Raw genomic sequence first — 26,722 nt, 5'->3', positions numbered from 1 at the left:
CGCTGCTTTGTCCAACACGATGGTAACAACACGAGGAAGCGAGGGAATTGCAGCTCTAGACGTCGTGGCCTCGTCGGGGTCAAGTGGGTACTAACGAAAACATGATCAAAATGTAATAGTTCAATCCCACCGCTAGCATATATTGTGCTCTTTAGACTTTCTTTATGAACTTTCTCTCAAAGTTTTAAAACGCGTCCGCTAAAGAGAGATTTATATACTCTTCATAAAAAATGTTTCGTTCTCCTCTCAAACTAATGTAGGATCTCACATAAAATCATGTGGGTCTCGCGTACAACAACTAAAAATCCAAGAAGAGGGCGAGAGAGCTTGTCGAATTCACCATTGCTGTCGTAAACCGCGTGAGGTAGAAAGATCCTAGATCGTTTGAAGAGAGAACAGATAAGACTATGGATAAAATTTTCGGACAAACTTAGGCACAAAATTGGGCTTTACAAATCTGAATTAACATCCAATGATATATTAAAATTTGGAGATTATGAACTAAAGACTTGAATTAAAAATCTGAAGCATGGCAAAAGTAGAAAGCAAAAGAGGCCTTTTCATCAGATTTGGAAGGAACGATTGACATAAAGTACAAGATTTCCATTCTAGAATTTGATTAACGAGGCAAGGATTAAACAAAAGCCACTAAACTTTTGCAAAATGATTTCCACTTAGATTAGCAAGAAGAAACAAGTTCCCCCACCCCTACGCAGTTGCTCTAAAAATGGGTTCGGTTTGTAAGTAGTTGAGGAAAGTGTAACAACCCAAGTCTACCGCTAGCAGATATTATCCTCTTTGAATTTTCCTTTCCGAGCTTTCCCTTGAGGTTTTGAAATGCATTTGATAGAGAGAGGTTTCCACACCCTTATAAATATTGTTTTGTTCCCCTCCCCAACCAACGTGGACCCAACATCCTTGTTGGCACACCCCCTGGTGTCCACCCCCTTCGGAGTTCAGTCTCTTCGTTGGCACATTGCCCGATGTCTTGCTCTATACCATTTGTGACAGCTGAACTCCACCGCTAGCAGATATTTTACTCATTGAGTTTTTCCTTCGGGCTTTCCTCTAAGATTTTAAAATGCGTATGCTAGTGAGAGGTTTTCACACTCTCATAGAGAATCTTTCGTTCCGTTCTGCAACCGAGATTCTGAAAAAAGAAATACGAGAGTTTGTTTGTATACTAACCTCTGGACTGCCGCCGCCTTACAACAACATTGATTCACCCTTCTTTCGGTGGATTAGTGAGTAACAACCAAGCATCCATGGAGGGTGGCAGTGGCACAACTCGTTTTAGACAAAATAAGTGGGACTGCCAAACAGAGCCTTAACTTTTTTCTCTAACAAAAGCTGCCATTAAAGCTGTAGAAGGTTTGGGAGTTGCATGATGACTGTTAGTTGGGTTGGGAGTGACCTGCAGCTTGAAAAGGCTTCATTTATCATACCTGTAAGGGAAAATCAAAGGAGAGAGAGAGAAAGGATAAGGAAGAGAGGGGAAGCACAAGGCAGTGATGGCAGTGATGACAGTAGTACATTTGATGTGATGTAAGTAGGAATAGGAGACTGCAAATCTGTACCTTTTTTTCCCCTTTTATCTTTTAATGTCTCTGGGGAGGGAGAGCTAAGCTTTCATAGCTCTGAACATCCAAGTGTAATTACCTGCAGATTTTCCATCCGCTCTCTTGCCTTTTTCCCTGTAGACAAGCACTTTATTGAATTGTAATAAGTGATGTGATGATGTGATCTTTCTTGTTCAATTGGTATACTTTCAAACACTTTTATTTAACAAGCTACAAAAGAAACCAACAAAATTTTGTACAAGTTTACAGATCAAAACAAGATACCTGAGAAAATGAGAATCAAAACGATATGAATATTGGTAAGTATCAATTTGAAAGGGAGCCAGTAGAGTACTCAGAACTGTGAATGAACTATCAAAATCAATTAAGGTACATGAAAACTTAAGCAGATGATAATGATGAAAAAAGCAATTAGGTCCACAAGGGAAGGGTGTTTTAGCACAAATCATGCTAGTCAGCTTTGGTCCAAAGGAAAAAAAATCTCATAAGCACCAAAATCTTAAGCAGAACGACTTTCTCAGACCCAGAGGAGTACTTTAATCATGTCAATCTTGCTATATCTGAGGTTGATTAATGAGAAATAACTCAGTTTTTTGGGTTCTTCACAGCCTGTTTGCCTGATCTGTGAAATCAGAGCACAAAATCGAGAAGTTTTTAGCTGCAACCAAAGCAACAAAACAGAACTCGATTGCATTTTGTAATGGTGAGGGGTTCCAAATATGATCCCAGTACTGAAAGAAAACAAACAAAGTGCTCGATGACACACGTACATGTAAGAATGCCTCCAGAAATTATAGACAAGTACATACAGAAGAATCACAGTTACCCATGAACTTCAAGATGTCGAAAGTGAACTAAATTTTCTCAGTTCGTAAGGATCGTCAAATCTCTACTTCGAGTTTTCCGGCCCATCAATGGACCACTTACAATTCATCCTGTCCGAACTCTGAGAATCTCGCTCTCTACAGACTTCCAATACACATGCGATTGAAGTTCGAGGCCTACTCTCCTTCCTCGAACTCAAAATGATTGAGATCTATAAGAACCTACGCTACATCTAGATCCATAATCTAGCAGCAAATAAGCTTCCGTGAGGTAGAATTAGAACTGATATTAGTAGTTGCTATGGCCGTCGTCTTGAATGAAATTCAATAATGTCGATCTAAAAGCGAATTTTCATGGCGCATCGGCGATATAGATAGAAGTAATCAAAGAGGTGAAGCGATCACTAGTTATCCAATACGCTAAACATAAAGAAAGCCCTAGAAGATGCAAACCAGAGTCTCAGGAGATCGGCATATCGGCACCAACGAGCATACAACTAGGCGATTCACGTGGCGGTAGCATCGAACAGAGGGTAACTATTGCCGCATGGAATAGTATTACATCTGTAAATTTGCACTTGCAGCAACATCCGCCGGTCACCACCAGCGGGCCCGGTAGATAATCTAACGTCGCAAATAGGAGTGTTTCGAAAATATTTATTATTCAGCAAAAAACAATGGGCAAGTTTTAGTTTCAAGAACTGTGAATTGAATTAGAGTAAATTATCTTCTTAATCTTCGTTTGTGCAACGTTTCAATTTCATTCAATCAAGTCTCTCCGTTTTGGTCCACTACGTATCGCCCAACGCGTTTGCTAGGAAGAAGTTTCCACACCATCTTAGTTTTGTATCACCATCCCTCACAGTTTTAAAATGGGTTGTGGGGTTTCCACACCATTATAGGGAATGTTTTGTTCCTCTCTCCAATTGACATGGGATCTCACAATCCACCTCTCTCAAGTTGAGATGAGATCTCACAATCCACAACCCTTGGAGCCCAGTATCCTCACTGGTACACCACCCGGTGCTTACCTCTTTTTAAGCTATGTTTGCTAGGGAGAGGTTTCCACACTATTATAAGAAATGTTTCGTTCCCTTCTCCAACTTATGTGGATCTCACAATCCACCACCCTTGGGACCTAGTATTCTCCAACTGATGTGGATCTCACAATCCACTACCATTGGGGCCAGTATTCTCCCTAGCACACCACCCCATGTTTACCTCTGTTACAACAGTCCAAACTCACCGCTAACAAATATTGTCCACTTTAACCTATTATGTATCGTCAACCTTATAAGCTATTTTAAATTATTATATCTAGTTTATGCATATGTCATTGACCAATAAGTCAAATATTTGAATTTTTACTACTACATTTTGTGCACTTATTCTCCAAACTATAAGAATTATGAAGGTTAAATTTTGTTGTTTCTCTATTGGATCATTAGAGGAAGAAACTGTCCAATGGGAGTTGGGATCTAATCTCACCAATCCTTCTGTTGAGACCACGAAGAGCCTCCACGTGAGGCTCATCCTCCTCTACTGGTGCAATTTTCGCAAAGCTTCCTTCTTCAACAAAATCCACTACTCTATTTGCAGCCTCAAGACCAGTCACATATGCTTTCTCCTGTCCAACAAGAAGTCATTTAAGTCATCAACAAATATAATAGCCCAAGTCCAAATCCGCCGCTAACAAATATTATTCGTTTTGCAGGCTTCCACACCCTTATAAGGAATGTTTCGTTCCCCTCTCCAACCGATACGGGATCTCACAATCCACATCCTTTGGAATCTAGTGTCCTCGCTAGCACACCGCCTGGTGTCTGGCTCTAATACTATTTGTAATAGCACAAGCCCACCGCTTGTCCTCGCTAGCACACCGCCTGGTGTCTGGCTCTAATACTATTTGTAATAGCACAAGCCCACCGCTACCAAATGCTAGCACACCGCCTGGTGTCTGGCTCTAATACTATTTGTAATAGCACAAGCCCACCGCTACCAAATATTAACCACTTTGGCCCATTACGTATCGTCGTCAGCCTCACGGTTTTAAAACACGTCTGTCCTCGCTAGCACACCGCCTGGTGTCTGGCTCTAATACTATTTGTAATAGCACAAGCCCACCGCTACCAAATATTAACCACTTTGGCCCATTACGTATCGTCGTCAGCCTCACGGTTTTAAAACACGTCTGTCCTCGCTAGCACACCGCCTGGTGTCTGGCTCTAATACTATTTGTAATAGCACAAGCCCACCGCTACCAAATATTAACCACTTTGGCCCATTACGTATCGTCGTCAGCCTCACGGTTTTAAAACACGTCTGTCCTCGCTAGCACACCGCCTGGTGTCTGGCTCTAATACTATTTGTAATAGCACAAGCCCACCGCTACCAAATATTAACCACTTTGGCCCATTACGTATCGTCGTCAGCCTCACGGTTTTAAAACACGTCTGTTGAAGAGAGGTTTCCACACCCCCTTATAAGGAATGTTTTGTTTCCCTCTTCAACCGATGTAGGATCTCACAATCCACCTCCCCTTGAGGGCCTAATGTCCTCGCTGGCACACCGTCAGGTGTCTCACTCTGATATGATTTGTAATAGTTCAAGCCCACTGCTAACCGATATTGTTCGCTTTGGCTCATTAATATCGTCGTCAGCCTTATAGTTTTAAAACGTGCCTGCTAGGGAGAGGTTTCCACACCCTTATCAAGAATGCTTCGTTCCCCTCTCCAACCGATGTGGGATCTCACAACAAAATGATCATATCATATATCAGTAAAGGAAAGACTTGTAGATATCCGACCTGTGACCACGAACCATGACGGTTTATGATCCAGTCTCCAGCCATGAATACATTTGAGAACGATGTGAACCCGTACATCCGGTACTTGTATGAACCTTTTGGAGAATCAGACAGCCACAAATGAAGCAAAAATTTGCGAACAGAGTGACAGAAGAATTTGAACCAAATGTTAGTTCTAATCTTACATACCAGGAAAGAAGTGAGTCAATGTTGCTGGAAACTTTCCGATTTCCTTCTTCACTACGATGGCATTCTCGAAGTCCTTAACGCACGTTGAGAGGTAAGATTTCACCTTTTCGACTATAACTTCTTCGTTCAGCAGCATCAGCTCGTTGGCATGATACTGCTCATGAAAAAAATGACTATTAAAAAGGAAATCTTATAAACCAGTGGAAGGAGAGGATGTTCTTATACTCACAAAGTCAGCTTGCAAGACTGTAACTGATTCATCTTTGTGTTCATCTTGAATGGCATTCAAGTCGAAGAAACTCCACCCAAATGAATTATCCAAAGCCGAGCAAGAATTACTCGAATTTGGAATATTAACCTGTTTAACATTGTAGTAAGACGTCCATCACATCGACTCCTTCAGTAAGAGTGTAAAGATACGTTTCTTATTATTCGTCGTTTGATCGAAGAAATTGGTTTCGTTTCATTTTACTTACTTTTCTGTCAAACCAAAGCTTAACAGTCAGCATATCAACTGTTCTTAAGTTCAAAACCTTGAGGAACTCCTCTTTTGTTTGCAATGCTGCCCTAAACAGAACAAAGAACAAGGAAAACCAAACTAGTTATAAACACATACCAAAAGCTGGTAACAATGATGAATATGCAGCAGCTTAAAAGGAGACAAGGACCATACGAATTACGAACGAGTTCTTGAAGTATAGAAATTCCGACAGCGAAAACAACTGCATCGGCCTCATATCTTTTTCCGCCACAAAAAACGTCCGAGAGACGATTTGTATCATCATCTACAATTACATCTGTGATTTTGCTCCTCCTAACAAATTTACATCCCTTGCTTTCCAGCAAGTCAATCCATGGCTGGAAAATTCTCTCTTTAACAGTTCCACGACACCAGACTAGATTAAAATCTTTCTGCGTGTATTTACGAGTTTAGAGTACAAACGATCGACATAATTAGCAACAGAAGAAGTAGGCGTGTTGGTAATAGGAATTTGATTCTCCAAACCTGGTGAGCAAGGATAGTATAGTATAAGTTTCCCAAGGTTGCTGCAGCACTGCATTGCTCGGCTGGAGCAAATAGTCCTACTTGAAGCAATGGATTGAGTATGCTACTATAGAGCCTTCCCGAACAGCCGAACTGCTTGAATAGCTCCCGGGCGGTAACTATCCGTGAGAAACAGCTATTGATCAGACGCTTCAATTCATGTTAGTCCAATATCAAGAGTCTACACAGGTGACAAAGATATTACTTGAGTCGTATTTTCTCCATGCTGTATCCGTGTTGTCAAAGTCAACCACTGAAACAAAACACAGCAAAACCCGCTATAAGAAATATGTTTTTTGCTTTGACCTCCAATGATAGGAACATAGAATGCATTAGAAGTTAGTGTGCTGTACTTGGTATGCATTTGGACATTAAAAGGATTGTAATCACCATGAACAAGATCCATGCTGAACTTATTAAATTAGAGAAAAATCCAACATTATATGTTCATTTTTACACAGGACCATACTAGAAACTAGCGGATGGAAAGAGTTGTGAGATCCTAGTTGGAGAGCGAAACGAAGCATTCCTTATAAGGGTGTGGAAACTTGTCCTTAGTAGACGCGTTTCAAAACTGTGAGGTTGACAGCGATACATATCGGGCCAAAAACGACAATATCTGCTAGCAGTGGGCTTGGGCTTGGGCTGTTACAAATGGGACCCAGCAGTGTGCCAGCGAGAATGCTGGGCCCCCAAGAGGGTGGATTGTGAGATCCCACATCGGTTGGAGAAGGGAAGTATTCCTTATAAGGGTGTGGAAACCTATCCCTAGTAGATGCATTTAAAACAGTGAGGCTGACGACGATACGTAATGAGCCAAAGTGGACAATATCTGCTATATGTGGGCTTGAACTGTTACAAAAGATTGTGAGATCCCACATTGGTTGGAGAGAGGAAGCATTTCTTATAAAGGTGTATAAATCTCTCCCTAGTAGTCGTGTTTTAAAACCTTAAGGCTGACGACGATTTGTAACGATCCAAAGCGGACACCGATTTCTTATATGGGCTAGTGGTAGGCTTGAACTATTACAAATAGTATCAGAGCCAGACACCGAGCAGTGTGCCAGCGAGAATACTGGCCCCCAAGGGGGGTGGATTGTTAGATCCCACATTGGTTGGAGAGGGGAACGAAGCATTCCTTATAAGGGTGTGGAAACCTCTCCCTAGCAGATGCATTTTAAAACCAGACTGAAGGCGTTACGTAACGAGCCATGGGGGACAAAATCAGATAGCGGTGAACTTGGGTGTCCAATTTCCATTTCTAATGTCTTTTTTGGGTTTAACAACACGAAACGTGGGAAGTCAAACCTTTTGGTCAAAACAATATACCTCACCAATTGAACTATGCTCCATTTGGAAATTTCATCTTCAATGTTAGATTTTTCGTTACAATGTGACATATAGATATCGATATCGAATGACCTGTGAAAGAAATGTACCTGCAGCCATCAAAGGAAGTGACGATAAGCGATCCAACAACGGGAGTTGGAGAAACTGTGACCAAAACGACCGAAAGAAATTTCCATCAGGCCATTTAAACTATACAGTCAGTTTGAAGACATGAAAAATTGAAGTCATCCATACTTCTGTATAATATAAGGTTCCGAGAGGAGTTGGCAGTTGAGGCAGATCTTGGAATATTGGAAATTTTACCTACACAAGAACTGCATCACTGTCACGACACAATACAAAGAAGCAAATCTCGAACCTAATTAATTATCGGATTGATGAACACGTAGATGTGCATGGACTGAGAAGAAACTTGGGACTATTGGAAATTAATCTTATTGATCAGAGAAAAGCTATTATCTACCTCCAATCCATCAACTGAATAATGAGCAGGTGCTGTCCAGTTTGTGAAAGGAGTGATACCAAGCTCATCAACGAGGCCAAATATGTTCTTGTAGGGACGCCAGTAACCTACAACAATAAGAAACATTACCATGACCACCAGAGTAAATCCCAAACATATGTGATCCTACATCGATTGGAGAAAAGAACAAATGTCAGCGAGGACGCTGGGTCCCGAAGGGGGGGTGGATTGTGAGATCCTACATCAGTCGTAGAGGGGAACGAAACATTTTTTATAAGGGTGTGAAAACCTCTCTCTAGCAAACGAGTTTTAAAAACCTTGAGGGGAAGTTCGAAAGGTAAAGCTCAAAGAGGACAATTTCTGCTCGGTGAGCTTGTGCTGTTATAAATGGTATTAGAGTCAGACATTGGGCAGTATGCCAACTAGGACGCTGAGCCCCGAAGGGGGAGGACACTGGGCGGTGAGTCAGCAAGGATGCTGGGCCCCGAAGGGGGGTGGATTGTGAGATCCACATCGATTGGAGAAATGAACGAATGCCAACAAGGACGCTGGCCCAAGAGGGGGTGGATTGTAAGATCCCACCTTGGTTGGAGAGGGGAACGAAACATTCTTTATAAGGGTGTGGAAACTTCTCCCTAGCAGACGCGTTTTAAAAAACTTGAGGGAAAGCAGGAAAGGAAAAGCCTAAAGAGGACAATACGTACTAGCGATTGGCTTGTACCATTACAACATAAGTCAAAGAAGTATATCTATAAGAACAACAAATTCAGTGCTTCTGTGGTAACTTTAACATTCTCATTTCTTGTGAAAAATAAGCCAGAATCAAGAACGTTACTAAAGCGATCCTAAACAAACACATTTGGTTATTACCACGAATTCCATGATTGTCAGCACCACCATAATCGTTGCCGGGTTCAAGAACAGTGATATCAAATCCCTGAAATGGAAATTCAATTGAACACAAACTTTAACCAAATCATCTATTCACCATTCAATTGAACACATAAATAGCACCAAAACAGTAGCTAGTATGGATTGATAAACTAATTTAAGATTCTTCTTCTCCCTTTCCTTCAAATCATATAGGTAATATAACAAATAGAACCTGATTGCAGAGGTGATTAGCAGCGGCAAGGCCAGCCCAGCCGGAGCCGACGACGACGACCTTTTTCTTCTTTCGATTTTCTCCTCCATTAACGCAGAGACGGTGCCTAGAACGAGCTCTGCTGTAAAATCCACTTCGCAATCTGTTCGAGAAGAAGGGATTGTAGGAGATGGTTCCCATTCCCAACGGAGACCCAATCAGGATCATCTTTGTGCGATCGAGTTCGTACTTCCGGCTGGTGCGGTAACTTCCAGTGTTCTTATCCCTAGATTTGTCGGACTTGAACGCTGCCTACTCCTTCCGCGGGAGAGACAAAAATCTTGCGATTGGCTATGGCTACCAGCTCGACACATAGCTCTGATTGTCGCTTGTAAAACAGACCTGGTAATCGAGTGGAAGAGATGAAATGCTGTCGATTTATGGATTAATTTCTCAATTATCTCAATGAATAATTACAATTTTCCGATGTATATATCAAAATTAAGCCTTATACATCTTTTTTTTTTTTACCTATTTATCAATTACCAATTAAATAAATATTTTTTAATTGTAAGGTAGATATTGAAATTATATTAAAATTTATAATTATCTATTAAAAAAATTGAAATTAATATTTTACAAAAATATATAGAAAGGGATTGAGGGAAAAATATGTTCGAGAAACCTAATCCGTGCAAATTCCCAAGGGAATACCCGTCTCGATACTTGCATAAATAGAGGATTTTCGTATGAATGATGATTGAAATAAGAGGCAGAGATGGAGACCCGTCCTTGCCTTGTGGACATTTATAGCTCACCACTCCTCGCCTTTGTTTGAAAGTAGAATCGTCATACTAAACGTTTGTTGGTGTTTGGCCTCGATAGAGATACTAAACCTTGGAGATCACTACCTTCATCGTCGTTAGAAAAAACAAAAGGCTTGTTGTTTTTCGTTGCCCTTTCTTCCTTCCAGCATCAAACCCCGCCAGAGAAACCCTACTCTCCTTATCATCAAAGTATATGCGCTCGTCAGAAACCCTATTAAGTATACCCTAATAGAATACCGTGTGAAATAGTGAATAATTGATTTGAAGAGGGTTATAAAATCTTAACGGTTATAAAAAAAAGTCAATGCTTACGTGTTGTCGGCTCTTTCTTTGGAACCACCGTCGGGAAGAATGTTCCAAGTCATAAGAAAATGGAGAGTCCTTGTCCGTTTGAGTCGGTCGTTCCAAGCCAAAAAAACGTACTGGCAGATTGAGTTGACGAGGGGAAGGAGTGAAGCAATACGAACCCTTTGTCTCATGCATCTAACCTGCTCACATGGTTCGTCCAAGGGCTAAGGGAAGAGAGTTGGTTGCTCTAGTACCATTGACTATATATATATATATATTTAAAAAAAAATAAATTATAAGTTAATTACATATTAATTTAGTGGGTAATATGTCTTTTCATGATAGCTTAGGCTTGAATTGGTTTAGCGGATCCAGACCGTACACTGCGAAGGCCGAGGATCTTGAAAGATCAACGTCCGAGATGAAACAATAAAATGAGCTCACCGTAGCTATTCTAGTAACGGCTTACCGAAATCTTCCTCCATTCAGGAGTTTCAGCGGTTAAATTTGCAAGCACGCTACAGCAACAACGAAGGCCAGCCTCACGCTTCTACAGACAATCAGTTCGACAATGGCAGCCACCCTCTCCGTCCGGCCCAACCGCCCTGCCGCCGGTTCACCGTTTCCCTGGCCGCCTTTCCGACGATCCAGTTCAACATTTCTCAGTAGAACCGCTTCCTGGAGTGGCGGCGCCGCTGTTGCCCCGCCTCCACGCCGCGCATTTACAAGGACGCTGCTGCTGCCGGTTCAGGCAACCTCGCGTCCAGACGACTCAGCGCCGTCTAAGATGTCTCTTGAGCACGCACTTAAGCTTCTTGGAGTCTCTGAAGGAGCCTCCTTCGATGAAATACTCCGCGCCAAGAATTCTATTCTTGCTACTTGCAGTGACGATAAGGCGATTGCTCAGGTGGTTTATTGATCGTATTTTGAGTGACGATTTTTTCTTAATTTTGTAAATCCAGTATCTGAGGTCATGCGTTTGATGTCAATTTGGTCGTATTGTAGCTCAATTTTGATATTTTCCGTATCGTTTCTTAATTCGACAAGTGGAATCTTGTAGCGAGTATCAGTAGGTTGCATAATAAGTTCTCTTGGAGTGTAAGTTAATGTTAATTAGACGTTTATAATTCGTTTTCACTATGTTGTTTGAAAAGGCTCATAGAATTTTATCACAAAAAAGGTTCATAGAACATTCTCCGCATGATCTACCCACTTTCCAACTTTTTCACCATTTTACATATTCTGACTTGTAGAAGAGATTTAGAATTCCAATCTGCAACACCCATCGCCAAATATCTACCATATCCATTCTCTGCACACTGCAAGCGTTTCATAAATTTGAAGCATTGCTTTCAATTATTTGTTACATATATAGCCTTTTTTCCGTGCTTTAACCTTCTTTCTAAAATCAAATATGTTTATATTTGGTTTCTCATTCACTGTCGTTCTACCATGATTATCATTTATCACTTCTATGGCATAAGTTATTGCACTTGCTCATTCCATTCTGCTGTTTTGTTAATAATGTATTGGTAAGAAGAGTTATTTTTATTTGGAGTAAAATCCTCTGCCTGGATGCTAAAAGTAAGATATGGTGTATTCTACACTTTTCACAGATGACCAGGGAAAATTGTTACATCAGTGCTACAAGCTTTCTAGCTCCCTGGGTGAATGATTGATTGTCTCGAAGCTTCTAATATTGGCCGCTTGATATTTTTAGCAAATGATGTCATGTGTAATGTTTTATATTATATTTGGAAGGTTTTCTAACTAAAGCACCGAAGCTGTTCGTTGATTCCATCCCATATGTAAACCTTTTCTGCTATTAGAATTTTTTCTCCGTTATAGCTTATATAAGTAGGGAGTTCATTTTCCTTGTTGATATGTTTTGCGTGTTTCAGGTTGAAGCTGCATATGACATGCTGCTTATGCAAAGCTTAACTCGGCGGCGAGCTGGGAAAGTTGAGAACAGTCGCATCCGATATGCTGATGCTAAACCAATAAATTCTCCTGGCTTGGGTTCATCATCTCAGTGGCTGCGGAATATGCCTATTACTGTTGAAGCCCCATCTACTCGTGACTTGGGCATACAAGCTGGTGTATATGGGGCACTAGCAGTCTTGACTTATGTAAATGGAGCTTCTTCATCTTCTTCACTGCCTTATGCAGGTGCTGATGTTCCTGGACTGATCTTGGCAGGTAGCTTTGGAGCTTCCCTGTACTTCATGACCAAAAGGAACGTAAAATTAGGTAAGGAGTTTGACGAAGAAGCCTTATAATACTCTGTTTATAAGTATTGCAATAGTTTGATTCTCATGAACTAGAGAATTCAGCATAGCAATTCATTATGTTTAATATTCTTGTGAAGTCCAAGGATTGGCTGAAGAATAGGATTATATAGCCATGGAGTTATATATTGCCAACGAAAATTGTGGATAAAAAATAGTGAATGTAACTTGATTAGCTTTAACCATAATTTGAAAGATAAAAGTATCTTTTAGATTTATTGCTAAGTTGAAATCTGAGTTACCATGTTTCTATCAGTTGACTAATTGGTTAATGAAAACGTGTTCATTTATCAGTTTAACCTTCTGAACAATGAACTGAATTCGTTTTCTTGATTGAGTGAAAGTTTCTTATAGGGCTCATCTAATAATGATTCTGTTATTAATTCTGTAATCTACTTCTAAATTTTTTTAAGAACAATGTTAATTGGAGCCCAAGTTTTCAGAATTTCACAAGTTGGAACTCTTATTCTTAGAAGAACATATTTGATGCTGATTTTTTTTCCCCTCTTTGCAGGAAAGGCAACGGTGATAACACTAGGTGGCCTTGTGGCTGGTGCAGTAGTGGGGTCTGCAGTTGAGAGTTGGTTGCAGGTTGACGTTGTTCCTTTCCTTGGTGTACACTCCCCTGCTACTGTCGTAAGTGAATTTGTACTTATTTCCCAATTCTTGGTCTCTTTATACCTTAGATAGAGTTGACAGAATCTTGTAGTTTCCCCTTCATTGTAAAAGTTGTAATTATTCAATTGCTCTTTCCCATGTTAGTTCTTTGAAGTTATGTGCTTTTGGATTCAAAAAGCTCAATAGATTGTTGGGAATGACTTGTGTTTATAGTGAAGAATGTAATAACCATCGTATGTTCCCCTTGCTCGATGTTAGTGTTCATAATGCTCTTTATCCATCCGCGTCCATTTGTCCCGATTTCTTTACATACTTTTCATCTGCTCATATTCGTAACTTTTAGATTTTATAGGCTGAGACATGTCACTACTGTAAGGCCCAGGGTGATTCATTTGGTTCAATATGGAGTTTGATGATTACAGACAGTAAAGAAAAAATGGACAGAAGATTGTGAAATTCGTTCATGCTAACCCCGCTCTTCTTCCAGGTTCCTCTTCAAGTTCTTTTCATTTAAATCACATGGGATATGGGTTGGGACTGTTTAGAGTCATATTTTGTTGCTCTTAGGCTATTTGTGAAGAATGGTCCACCACCCCAAGTGCCCTCCTGTAGTCATTCGGTGTCAGGTGGGGTGGTGACAATGGGCCAATGGCTTCTTTAGATCCTTCAGCTCAGCTCTTTCTGCTTTGCAGAATGGCTTTGCAAGATACTTCAGCTCTCTTAGCTTGTAGGACATTACAGGGGATAGTTTTGAAAGACGTCTACATAAAGTAGGGAGAAAAAGAGGAGAAACTTTAAGCTTTGACAACCACGTGAATATCATTTGTTTTTTAACTAGTTTCTGACTCTGTTTTCACATGCCCCACACCATAACAACGGAATCAAAACGCATACATAAAAGACAAAGCTTTGCAAAGCAGAAAGGCAATAAATTGGGCCTCTTCCTGCAAGAGGCAATTAAGTTCAGATATACATTTCTTGGGCCTCTTGCCAATAATGTAGAAATGGCAATAAATTGACCTTCTGCTACAAAATTGTGAGCATGAAAAGCCTCTACCAGAAATCTTAACAATTTTCTAGGAGGAGATGCTGGAATAAAACTACAAACCAATGTCTTAGCGAGCTGCTTCGACATGATATAATTTACAGAACTCCAAGAAAAACCAACCATTTTCTGGTTTTTCTTTCATTATCTGCTTACATTTTCTTCAGTTTGGGAGGAACCCTCGATATAGTTAATGTTCTTAGATTTATTGGCATTCTCACTGTAATTCACTAGGTGGTCGTACATTTTTTGTGAAGCCTTGGAGAACTCTGATAAGGAATCAAAAACTGAGGAAAACCCTGTTTGTATTCCATTTAATGTAATCCTCTGTGCTTCTTGAATGCAATTATTGTGTTTTTCCTTCTCCAAATCAAGCTTCTTCCTGAACATGTCCAGCTGATCTTTCTTTTCTGTCAAGTACTCATTCTGATTTTCCACTTCCAACTCGGATTTCGTCTCAGTAAAGTTGAACTCGAGGAACTTGTTCTCTGTTTTCTGGAATGACAGTATCTGTCGGTCGAGTTCCTTTGCCAAGCTTTCAACTCTTCTCTTTTGCTGCAGCTCCTCCATCTGTTTATCTGATAGAGCCTTCATATCCTTTGTAAAGCTTTTCAATGCAAAGGCTACTGGTTTATCTGGTAATTTTTCCATGGATGATAGCCAATCACGGCAGATTGAAAGCAATGGAGGTCCGTGCAGCCCATAAGGCACAGCGGAAGTCCGACCCCGAGAACAGAACTCAACCTCAGGCACTACAAACTTGGTCAGCCATCCATGGAGAGCTTCAACATAAGCCTTCTGTGATTCAACATATTTTGAAAAACACAAACGCCAATTCTGAAGCTCAGCTCCAAGCTGAAGAGTTGCAAGACGGTGAGATTCGTTACAGAACTTCAGATAGGAATGGCAGGAATAAGTCTTCACTTCAAGGATAATCTTTTTCTGGGTTTCATGAACTTCCAACATGATTTTCCAAGTTCTTGTTAAGCTGCAAAACGATTTGGGAAGAAAAACAAGTGACAAACTGACAATGGATACATTATTTACTTCAGAAATACAGGTATCTTCCACTGTTTACCCTTTTAATAGCTCTACGATCTGAGGTTGTAGCTCGTCATCTCTTAGATTCACAATTCTTGTCGAGATTGATTCAGCACTTCGAATGGCGACCAAGATCCTGGCATATAAATCTTTAACCATAACCCGAGTTTTATAAGTTGTCATTCCATTGCTCCCTTTAACGTCCTGGTTTCTTAGTCGTGAACACCTTTTCTCATACAGTTTGTGCATGCTGTTCCCAGCCTGGGTGCAAGAATCAGAAAGTTGTAAGTCACAATTTGCCAACACTAGTCAAGAAGGATAAAAGCTTTATTCTGTTTACATCCCTAAAGAACATAATGAGTGGCAGCAACCGACACGAGAACTAATCAGGCTCTGTTATCAAATGATATGTTATAACGTGTTTGATAGACTAGCCCTATCAAACTATGATGTTTTTCCTTATTATACTGATCTTTCAACAAAAGAAACAGAAACAGCTTGAGGATCCTACTTCACCTTGACCTCTTCGTAGAGTTTCTTCTCCCAAGCATATAACCGTCCGAGAGTCGACGAATGGCTTCCCGAGTCCATTATGTCATAATCATCAAACAGCTCATTACTAAACTCCGTCCATGGCGAAGAACCTTTCGAACTGGATGCTACTAGACTCTTACATGATGAAGTCTTGCCCGAAACAGACCGGTGCCAAGTTATCGCTTGGATGAGTTTTGTCGAGTTCTCTGCAGTATGATGAGCTTGTTACTTCAATGACAATATAGCTTGCAAGAAACAAACTAGAGAGGTTAAAGAATGAAGCTATATGAATGGCACACCTTTTATTTCTTCTAAACCAGATTGAAGCTGAATTTTGTTGGCCCCTAACATCCTAGAAACATCAATTCCAGAATCATAAGCCCTAATGAAATAATCCTCAACATCCTGCAATGCTTCCAAAAGTTCCCTTCCTTCCACAGGTGTATCAATGACTCTTAGCTCCTTCTTCTTCAACTGACTCTCTTCTTCCTTCTCTCCAATATCCTCAACTCTCTGGTTTTTCTCTACTGTCTCTTCCTCCAGCTCTGGAATGCCTTCTTCCTCCTCTGAGCTCTGGTGATACCCGGCGACGACATCGGTCCTCATGGTATCAAATGGATTGAAAAAATCCCAACTAAACTCCCTCTGAGGGGATGGCATTGGGGGTGGCATTTGCATATAGAAATATGCAGGGACCTGTTCAATCCTCTCCTCCTCTACTGGTTCTTCTTCTCTTTCTTCCATGGAGGACTCTGTGGAGGTTGAAGAAGAAGAACAAGCACATGAAGGGCAGGCGGGTATGGCTTCATGGGTGGAATCTGAAGGCCTTTGCTGAAGAAACATTGGATTGGATATCACTTTTTCTGAAGGGGGAGGAGAAGAAGAAGAACATGTAGGAGGGAATGTGATGAGGAAAGGGGAAGGAGAAGAATGGCGAGCTACAAAGAGCTTAATGGCGGCTGAAACAGCATATAAAGCTTGACAATATTTACTATGTGCCTCTGCAAGTGCATACCTTCTCTCAACAGCTAACTTTATGTGGCGTTTTCTTTCTCTACAGATGGAGACTACTTCTTCTTCTTCCTCCAACTTTGAGGCAACACAACCCATTTCCTCGTTGGCCAAAGCCACAGCAGCAGGTTCTTCTTCTTCTTCCTTTATTCAAATGCCTGAAATTGAAAAAGATGGTTTATTTTTCTCCCTCTTGTATTATTCTTTAGTGATATAAAATAGGAAGAAGTTAGATTGTTTTCACTTGGGTTCAGAAAAAGCAAAAATGCAGCCTTTTTGAGAAAAATCCCACCGACCCATTTCATCTTCTAGCAAGTAAAACAATGGGATTGCTTCAGATAAAAGAAAATCCGGCTTTTCAAGAAGGTTCTTGATTGCTTGCTTGCTAGCTTGCTCACTCTTTCTGATGAATAGAAAAAGGCAGTAAGTTTGAAAGGAAGTGCTTGAAGGAAGCAATATCCTCCTCTCCACCTAGAATCCTCTGTTTTCTGCAACAAAAAATGAAAAACTCTGGTTTAGCAGTTTCTTGGACACATGAGGGATTTGCAAGAAAACCCTTGTCCTTTTAGGCTAAGAAGAAGGTAGGGGCTCGAGCAAGAGAGGAGAGTGTTGTGTAAAACAGTTCGAAATAGGAAAAAGTTCAGAACTTGTTTGCCTGGTTTTACCATAGTTTACTTTATTTCCAATATCTCTGCATTGATTCATGGGTTGAATCTGTTTCCCTCTCTCTCTCTCTCTCTCTCTCTCTCTCTCTCTCTCTCTAAAAAGATGAGTCAAACTTGGTAAAAAGGGACCAAAAACACAGAGAGACAGAGAGACAGAGAGACAGATTTGTTGTTTTGTATGTGGTGGTTATGTTTTTTTGTTGTATTTGGAAGAGGATATAATGATGTTCTTTTTTTGCAACTCAAACACACCATTACAGAATAAGCTTTAGGGTTTTAGTTTGGAGAATCCAGAAACTCACGACTGTCACTGTCTTTTGTAGCTCAAGAGACTATCTCTTGTCTCCTTGGAAAAGATGGCTCCTCTGTTCTTTCTCTCATTTTAAGTTCAAATGTTGGAAGAATAATAATCTAAAGTCTTTTTATTCTATTTTAAATTAGGTCGGTAAACTATTATCGTTGTGTTTATTTGTCTTACGATCTCCTTGACTCATATGCACCATGACTACAAAATCTATATGTCATTTGTAACAATTCAAATCTACCGCTAGCAGATATTATTCTCTTTGAACTTTCATTTAAGGTTTTTAAAATGTGTTTTATAGTGAGGTTTCTACACCCTTAATATATGGGATTTCACACTGATCTTAATAAATAAACCACTCATGCCTTTGAACTTTTAGATTTTGGCTCTAATGAGTTTCAGCTAAGAACACCGTTGTTTATATCATCAGTAAAGTACGATCATTGAACCAATGAGCGAGGCTATGACGTTACGTGAAAAATATATGAAATCTAGAATGAGCGAGGCTATGACATTACATGAAAAATATATGAAATCTAGAATGAGCGAGGCCATGATGTTATGTGAAAAATTTCAGTTATGTGAAAAATATATGAAATGTAAAGAAAAGTTCATAAGATCTCTACTTTTAGTTGTTTGTTTCCTAAAGCTTATTTACTTAATGCCCAAGTTCTTCTCACTCTAAAGCCTTAAACCAATTTTTAAAAAAAAAATTAGTATTCAAAAGTTACTCAACTTATTCATTAAGTGATCTCAAATTTTTAGGTTTTTTTTCTAAATTTTGCCCTTCTTCTTATCGATCGAGCTTCTTTGCTCGTGAAAATGGTAGCTTTATATATATATATACACACACACACAACCCCTTTATTTTTAAACTTACTCCCACCAAATTGAACACAAGTTTAGAGGTTGTTTCACCCAATCCAAATCCAAATCCAAAATGAAGAAGTAAAGAAAGAACACACAAATCCAATGCAAACCCAACATAGGGAGTGGGGAGTGGGTGGGTGCAGTGAGAAATGTGCCATTTTACTTGAAACAAGACAAGACAACCATTCTTACCCTACTTTGTTACCTAGGGACCTTCAATTTTCCTGTCTGGATTACTGTGTTTATGCCCTCACTGACACTCTGACACTTACTCAGATTAAAGCTTCCTACTATATTATCTAATCCACCCCATACCACCTACATGGCTCAATCCCTTTGTCAAATGGATTCTGGATTGAAATAAACAACTGCTCAATCTGCAAAGATGAGGAATATATCTTCAAAAGCGTCATGTTCGTTGTTGTGAGATCCCACATCGGTTAGAGAGAAGAACAAAATATTCTTATATTCTTTATAAGGGTGTACAAATCTCTCTCTAGTAAACGCGTTTTAAAAACCTTGAGAGTAAAAGCCCAAAAAGAACAATATCTGCTAGCACCGAACTTGATGATTTTATACGGATGTAATGAATGACAGATAGGCAGTTCAGCATGAACTGAGTCATGATACATACAATTTACAAGAGCTAAGCAGTGAGCAAAATGGGTGAAGAAAAAATCTTGGGAAGGAATTAGCTACAATTACAGGCGACTTGAAGCTGTCTACTTCAGTTGCTTTGGTTTTTGAGTTAACAGTTACAGTGTTGTATGGTAAAAGGATTGATGCCTGGCTCCACTTTATCTCTGTTGGAAGCTACCTGGTATTCACATATGATATCAATACAACAGACAAACATGAGATGATTATGGCCTAATCAGGCCATGCCAGGGGCCAATGAGTTAGGATGCAAGTTAACTCCGCCCCCTCGCATGGATAGGCTTGGGCATTTTGTAGAGCTAGCCCGGCTCACAAGGTTCGAGTCGAGAAACACAACAACCACTGTGATGTCATCGTGGAAATGTCGCCGTACGCCACGGTCAATCTTCTTCAAATCGGAGTACCTCATTTCTCGTTTCTTTGCTGCCTCTTGCAGTGCTGCTTTCACTAACCTCCTTGCACTTCCCTGCAATGAGATTGTTCAAATGAAAGTTGAGTTTCTTTTACATGTTCTTCTTTGAGTTTAGGTGGGAGAGAATTCTTACATTGCGTGGATGGTTTTGGACAATATCAACAGCTTCCTGATTGCTAAGGTGTTCCCAGAGCCCATCTGAAGCAAATATAATAAATTGATCTTGTGGTTGCAACTGGAGCACTGAAATGGATGGTTCGGCGTTCAGTATGGGCGTTTTGATAGGTTCACGAAGGCGAAACTTAGCATATAGAGGCTCTCGGTTGAACTCAGCTCTCTTTAAATAGACATCACCGATGGATCGAGAAACCTAAAACGAAAATTGTTATACATAGTTAAAAACATGATTCAGTCACATGAAAAGACAAACTATGAGATCCCACATCAGTTGGGGAGGAGAACGAAACATTCTTTATAAAGGTGTGGAAACCTCTCCCTAGCAAACGCGTTTTAAAAACCTTGAGGAGACGCCCGAAAGAGAAAGCTCAAAGAAGACAATATCTACTAGCGGTGGGCTTGGACTGTTACAAATGGTATTAAAGCCAAACATGAGGAGATGTGCCAGTGAGGACGCTGAGCTCAGAGGTGAATTGCGAGATCCCATATCGGTTGGGGAGGAGAACAAAACATTCTTTATAATGGTGTGGAATCCTCTCCCTAGCAGACGTGTTTTAAAAACCTTAAGGGGAAGCCCGAAAGGGAAAACCCAAAGAGGACAATATCTGCTAGCGGTGAGCTTGAGTTGTTACAAATGGTATCAAAGCTAGACACTAGGCGATGTGCCACCGAGGACACTGAGCCCTAAAGGGGAGTGAATTTTGAGGTCCCACATCGGTTGGAGAAGAGAATAAAACATTCTTTATAAGGGTGTAGAGACTTCTTCCTAACAGACGCGTTTTAAAAACCTTGAGGGAAAGTCGGAAAGGTAAAACTCAAAGGGAACAATATCTATTAACAGTGGGCTTGAACCGTTACACAAACTATGAGCATAATCAATATTAATGCATTAAATAACTTACCTGTATAAGGCCCTTCACACGCCATACATTATGCTTCAAGACAACAATATGTGGATCATCAGGGTGCAGGGCCCGGAGCTCCTGCCTGACAGACTCTATTGATGCATTATGCTCAGCCGACAACTGGACAGACAAAACTTCCCCTGTTGCCTTTACAACTCTCCCTAAAACAGCTCGTGAATCACCAAGGTTAGCTATGTAAAGAGTTCCACCACAAATTACACCTACAAGGCAGCAAGATCCAACAGCTGCAATTAGTGGCCTCATTGACCATTGTTTTGAAACTTGAGCGATAACCCCGTCTTCGGTAGCTTGAAACGCCTTTCGTATGACATCCACCGACATGGACTGTTGCTCGGAAGCAAACCCTACAAGTTGGGGAACAATCATTAGGAGTCTCGAGCATATTCTAGTTTCCAAGTTTTATGGACAACAACTACAAGTAAGCCTGAATTATGAAATAACAGACACTAGACAAAATTTCAGCTCAAATATCATATGAAACGAACCCTCCAAATATAGAAGTCAAGTCAGCCCGGAACAGCCCAAGCCCACCACTACCAGATACTGTCTTCTTTGGGCTTTCCCTTCCAGGCTTTCCCTCAAGATTTTTAAAACACGTTTGCTAGGGAGAGGTTTTCACACCCTTCTAAAGAATGTTTCGTTCTCCTCCCCAACCGATGTGGGATCTCACAATCCAACCCTCTTCAGAAGCCAGCGTCCTCGCTGGCACATCGCCCGGTGTCTAGCTGATACCATTTGTAACAGCAAAAGCCAACCACAACAAATATTGTCCTCTTCGGGTTTTCCCTTCTAGTCTTCCCCTCAAGGTTTTTAAAATGTGCTTGGTAAGGAGGGGTTTCCACATCCTTGTAAAGAATGTCTCCTCCTCCCCAACCGAGGTGGGATCTCACAATTCACCCCCCTTCGGGACCCAGTGTCCTCGCTGACACTTCACCCGGTGTCTAGCTCTGATACTATTTGTAACAGCCCAAGCCCACCGCTAGCAGATATTGTCCTCTTTGTGTTTCCCCTTCCGAACTTCCCTTCAAGGTTTTTAAAACGTGTTTGCTAGGGAGAGGTTTCCACACCCTTACAAAGAATGTTTCGTTCTCCTCCCCAACCGATGTGGGATCTCACATCCAACTTATACGACACGGGAATCTGCTTCTTGGAGAACTTTGAATGAGTGAAAGCACTCGTAAACCAACTCCCATCAACTTGTTGAGAAATCAAGCATATGGGAAACAAACAATTGAACAAAAAGTATATGTAAAATCAAATCAGTTATCAGTGCCTTACTTTTAAGATGCTGGAAGAGATGATCATTTACATAGCGAGATGTCTCTGGCCCTCCATGCCCATCATACACACCAACAAAAGTACCATATGGCCCAGCCTCGTGCAAGCTCAAATTGCCCGACTCCATCTGGCTTTGATCCTCAAGTAAATTATTAGCCTGAACTACAGCCATTGAAAACTCACCATTGGCATGCTGTCCACTATCCTTGTACCATAAGAGACCATCCTGTCGACCACCAGCATCTGAACCTTTGTGCACATGTCGATCCGACCGCGGTCGAAAACAAGCTTTCAGAAAGTTCATCAACCCTGAGAACATCCCTCATCTCATCCAAACAACCCTCCAAAATATCAGCATCTGAATATAAAGAACAAAAACAATTTAGACTCCCTGATTTCATTTCCTTCTGCTACAAAAACAACCAATATGATTGAGAACACCAGAAACATAAACAGATGAACATGGATATTGTCAATCAAAACAAGAGAGGCAATACAAATATGAAGAACATACAGTTAACTTCAATTGGGAAAAATCTGAAACCGGTTCAATTTGCTGTTCAACACAAAAACGCACGTATAATATGGCCGCTAACAGTGGAAAAAGACAGATGGGGGAAAGAATCGAGAGGTCAAAGGCGATTTTTCTTCAACAATTCCTTAGTCAACCATTAACCCATCCACAGAAGTCTACGTCTTCACATTGAAACAAAGAACCTCAACCCATCACAGATTCCAAAGGGGTGGAACAATTCAACATTCTCATCATCAAATTCAACAAACCCATATGAAAAAACTGAAAACAAAGTGGACCCATATGAAGAAAAAAGGGCTTACAACAGTTAACACTTCAATGGACGCTCCCATGAATGAGCAAGGCCCGGAGAAGAACAACAAGATGAAGATCTCGCAAGATCAAGAAGATCAAGTCGGTCTGAAGGCATTAAATCTGTGGATCCATCAAGATTTGCGATGAAAATAGAAGTGGGTTTGGTTTGGATTATCAGAAATTGTGATGAATTAAGTTGTTGATGAAGAAAATTGAAACGAAAAGGGTCGAGGAAACAAATAAAGAGGTAGCCAAGTGAAGAACCCTCCCTTTCTCTCTCCCTCGGTGAAAGGCAGACAAGCCCCATAAAAGACCAACAACGGAGAGCTTGAAGCCAGCAAAGCAGAGGTCCAGCAATGGGCTCCACGCCACTGTGCTCAACACACACAAACAAAGAGTCGAACAAACCTCAAATAATACCCTTAAAATTAAATAAAATTTTATTAATTAATGATCAAATAATAATTTATTATAAGTATTTTAATATTAAACGCCTAAAAAAGAAAGAAATAAATAAAGATAATTTATTTATTGTAATTAATTTTTAATTGATTTTGATTTAAGTATTATTATCTGTAAATTTAATTTAACTTGTTTCAATTATGAATTAAATATATTTGAGATATTGTTAATTAACTAATCAATAGCTTCATTAAATAAGTTAGTGCATTCATTTAATAAATTTATATTTGTAAAATGGAATTAATTATAGGGTTATTATCGGTTAAAATGTTGCATGTCTAACTTATATGTCTCCTAGTACGGATAATCTAGACTCTCTAACATAGGTTAGTTCTTGATGTTGCGGTCGGTGCTCGTTTGTGCGTGCGGGAACTCACCGAACAAACAAGGGAATCTGGGGCATTTGAGAATGATGCGAGTTATATGAAGGTGTAACAGCTCGAGAGCTAGTAGATATGTCATCTTCATGCTTTCCCTTTCAAGCTTTCCCTCAAGGTTTTAAAACGCGTATACTAGGGAGAAGTATCCACACAGCTATAAGAAATGTTTCATTCTCCTCTCCAACCGATGTGAGATCTCACAGAAGGGAAACTCTCACTTGCGGTAGAAGGAGCTCGATAAGGTCCCCCACTGACTTTTCTCGAACCTACGTGAAAGTGAAGTGGCGGGCCTACCCATCCCAACCAGGGGTATACTAGGAATTGTGAAGAGGAGCACTGTTACTAGAATATCATTAATAAGACCCGATCAACTCAACTGAGCTCATCAAAGATTCACGTGTCTGATTTCACTCGTCCAGCTCCATCTCATCCAGCTCGTTTGAGCATATCTCAACGATCGAGCTCATATTATTTAGCTCTTCTAATTCTGATTATCAATACCGACATAAAAGCGATATTTCAATACTAAATTTCAGTACCAATGAACGTAATACCCTTTAAAACTAAGCTTAAAGAATTTCAAATGATTTCTTTAAATTGTCAAAATACCTAAAGATCGCCATGAAATCAAGTGACGAAGAAATGTGTAAACATAGCATTAAAATGTGGAAGCCTATAGGCTAGGCTCTTAATTAACCCCTATGTTCTTTCGCTCTCCGTTCTGAATTGACTTCTAGTTTTTATTTTTTAAACGAGAGACGATATTATATAATTGTTAAAGACATATGTTTCGTTGAGATATTCTTCAACGTAACGGTTCTTATGTCGTTGCTATTTTTACAAAAATTTAATAAATTTTCTACACGCTAAAATAACCCTAATTTGATGATAATTGAGTTGTACTATCTCCGACCCAAAATTGAAATTCATCAAGTAATTGTAATATCTCAAGTCCATCGCTAGCTGATATTATCCGTTTTGACTCGTTACGTATCGCTATTAACCTCACAGCTTTAAAATGTGTTTACCAATAAGAGGTTTCCACATACTTATAAGAAATGCTTCATTCTCCTCTCCAACCAGGCCAAACGTCCTCGTTAGCACACAACGAAACATTCTTATAAGGGTTTGGAAGTCTCTCCCTAGTAGACACGTTTTAAAACCGTGAGACTGATGATGATACGTAACGGGTCAAAACGAAAAATATCTTCTAGTGGTGGGCTTGAATTGTTACAAAATGGTATCAGAGCTAGACACTCAGTGATGTGCCAATGATGACACTAGGTTCGAGTTAAAGAGAGGAACAAAACATTCCTTATAAACATGTGAAAATTTCTCGGTATAACAATATCGACCGACAGTTATACATAACGGACCAAAACTGATAAAATCTATTAGCAGTGGGCTTGAAGTATTATAGTAACCTTTCTATTATTTAATTAATTTTATTTGTCCTTTCAAATATACTAATTAAATAACTCATAAAATTCAACCGTACAATAATTAAATATTTTTTTAAAAAATAATAAAAACTTTGAATAAAAATATATATTAATTCAAAACGTTGCCTACCATGACCATACTAATTTTACGTCTCTAATAAATATTTTTGGTCAAATTATTTGAAATTTTTTAACGTCGTCTTTGAACATTTATCCAGTTGAATATCATAAACGAATCAAAATATGAATTATTCAATTGTTTGACATTGTTTTGAAGACTAAAAATTATATAAAAGCACTCGTTTTTCTAGCATACAATAATTATTTAATTTTTAAATTCACGTCGTTATTGAAAAACTAAAAAATCTTATAAATTTGTCATTGAAAGAGAATTTTGAAACCAAGATTAGAAAATTTTAACCTACTTCATTGACTACTACTCAGAAATTAATCATAGATCAAATCAACTCGAATTTATTTTTAATTTTAAAACACATTTTTTTTTATTAATACAATAAGTGTACACATATTTATTTTATTTTTGTTTAATTTTATAATTATTTATTCTTTCACCGCTCTTATAAATAAATTTTAATTATTTAAAAAATAATTTTTAAAAATATATGTGAACTCATGAGTAATCGCAAATTTTAATTAAATATTTTTTAAAAAATAGATATTTTATGAACTCAACATTTTATTTTTATTAAAAATAAATAAATAATCCGAACCATCCTAACCAACTAAATTCACAAATTAATTTTTTCTTAAATAATTATAATACAAATCACTCTTTAATTGAAATATATATATATATATATATATATATATATATATATATATATATATATATATATATATTTGTACATAATTATTTAAAATATTTTCAAACTACTTAATTTATATATTTAAAAAGAAAACCAGACAAAATGAATTTTATTAAAATAATTTTTAAAAACATTTAAAGTTAAATTATTGTTATTTTTTAATTAAAGAAATCAAAGCTATGTTATTTTGAGTGCGGCGCATCTTGTGAAATTAATATTAATATTTAGATATTTTAATTAATTCAATATAAAATCATCTTTGACCATATTATTAATTTTCCAAAATTAAAATTAATATTGAGATATTTTGTCCGTACGAAAAAAATAATAATTCATTATTATTATAATTTATTTGGGTCTGTTCCACGTTGCACGTGCGCTTGTTTTCTTTTCCCACCCACTATTTTTAATCAATACGCCTACGTTCACCATTAAATTACTATTTTTCAATAATTAATCAATCAAATATCAACCTTTTTTAAAAGATAATTTTAAATTTT

At 39.0% G+C, this 26,722-nt stretch overlaps 4 protein-coding genes across 7 annotated transcripts; 1 reads left to right on the top strand and 3 right to left on the bottom strand.

Annotated features, from left to right (window-relative positions):
* Positions 1 to 494: 494 nt before the first annotated feature.
* On the bottom strand, positions 495 to 9,811 carry LOC111448890. Of its 3 annotated transcripts, XR_002711498.1 has the most exons (15): positions 9,363 to 9,811; positions 9,128 to 9,194; positions 8,258 to 8,364; positions 8,029 to 8,097; positions 7,884 to 7,938; positions 6,650 to 6,697; positions 6,406 to 6,563; positions 6,073 to 6,311; positions 5,876 to 5,966; positions 5,629 to 5,757; positions 5,400 to 5,553; positions 5,211 to 5,305; positions 1,578 to 1,694; positions 1,189 to 1,445; positions 495 to 1,068 (listed from the first exon to the last, which is right to left on the bottom strand). XR_002711498.1 is itself a non-coding variant. In XM_023088670.1 (13 exons), the coding sequence occupies exons 1-13, from the start codon at positions 9,567 to 9,569 to the stop codon at positions 3,849 to 3,851; spliced, it is 1,602 nt and encodes a 533-aa protein (XP_022944438.1). In that variant the 5' UTR covers positions 9,570 to 9,810; the 3' UTR covers positions 3,713 to 3,848. The 3 variants fall into 3 exon arrangements, 1 of the variants encoding a protein (XP_022944438.1); XR_002711497.1 differs by having other exon boundaries at positions 495 to 1,445; XM_023088670.1 differs by lacking the exons at positions 495 to 1,068; positions 1,189 to 1,445; positions 1,578 to 1,694 and adding an exon at positions 3,713 to 4,031 and having other exon boundaries at positions 9,363 to 9,810.
* A 1,165-nt stretch (positions 9,812 to 10,976) lies between these two features.
* LOC111448892 (protein CHAPERONE-LIKE PROTEIN OF POR1, chloroplastic-like) lies at positions 10,977 to 13,623 on the top strand. Its single transcript, XM_023088673.1, has 3 exons — positions 10,977 to 11,363; positions 12,358 to 12,706; positions 13,259 to 13,623. The coding sequence occupies exons 1-3, from the start codon at positions 11,028 to 11,030 to the stop codon at positions 13,432 to 13,434; spliced, it is 861 nt and encodes a 286-aa protein (XP_022944441.1). The 5' UTR covers positions 10,977 to 11,027; the 3' UTR covers positions 13,435 to 13,623.
* A 735-nt stretch (positions 13,624 to 14,358) lies between these two features.
* LOC111448612 (nitrate regulatory gene2 protein-like) lies at positions 14,359 to 17,974 on the bottom strand. Its single transcript, XM_023088293.1, has 5 exons — positions 17,290 to 17,974; positions 16,282 to 17,151; positions 15,965 to 16,188; positions 15,486 to 15,709; positions 14,359 to 15,395 (listed from the first exon to the last, which is right to left on the bottom strand). Exons 2-5 carry the CDS (start codon positions 17,090 to 17,092, stop codon positions 14,552 to 14,554), a joined length of 2,103 nt encoding a protein of 700 aa, XP_022944061.1. The 5' UTR covers positions 17,093 to 17,151; positions 17,290 to 17,974; the 3' UTR covers positions 14,359 to 14,551.
* Positions 17,975 to 19,382: 1,408 nt separating this feature from the next.
* Positions 19,383 to 23,412, bottom strand: LOC111448891 (probable protein phosphatase 2C 60). 2 transcript variants are annotated; one of them, XM_023088671.1, is made up of 5 exons: positions 23,120 to 23,412; positions 22,283 to 22,640; positions 20,981 to 21,348; positions 20,035 to 20,271; positions 19,383 to 19,955 (listed from the first exon to the last, which is right to left on the bottom strand). In XM_023088671.1, exons 2-5 carry the CDS (start codon positions 22,599 to 22,601, stop codon positions 19,707 to 19,709), a joined length of 1,173 nt encoding a protein of 390 aa, XP_022944439.1. In that variant the 5' UTR covers positions 22,602 to 22,640; positions 23,120 to 23,412; the 3' UTR covers positions 19,383 to 19,706. The 2 variants fall into 2 exon arrangements, with proteins under 2 accessions (XP_022944439.1, XP_022944440.1); XM_023088672.1 differs by lacking the exon at positions 23,120 to 23,412 and adding an exon at positions 22,797 to 23,046.
* Between the last annotated feature and the right edge of the window lie 3,310 nt (positions 23,413 to 26,722).

The sequence above is a fragment of the Cucurbita moschata genome, unplaced genomic scaffold (genome assembly GCF_002738365.1).
Source record: "Cucurbita moschata cultivar Rifu unplaced genomic scaffold, Cmos_1.0 Cmo_Scf00010, whole genome shotgun sequence".
Taxonomy (NCBI): Eukaryota; Viridiplantae; Streptophyta; class Magnoliopsida; order Cucurbitales; family Cucurbitaceae; genus Cucurbita; species Cucurbita moschata.
This window is presented reverse-complemented; position numbering and strand designations above follow the sequence as displayed.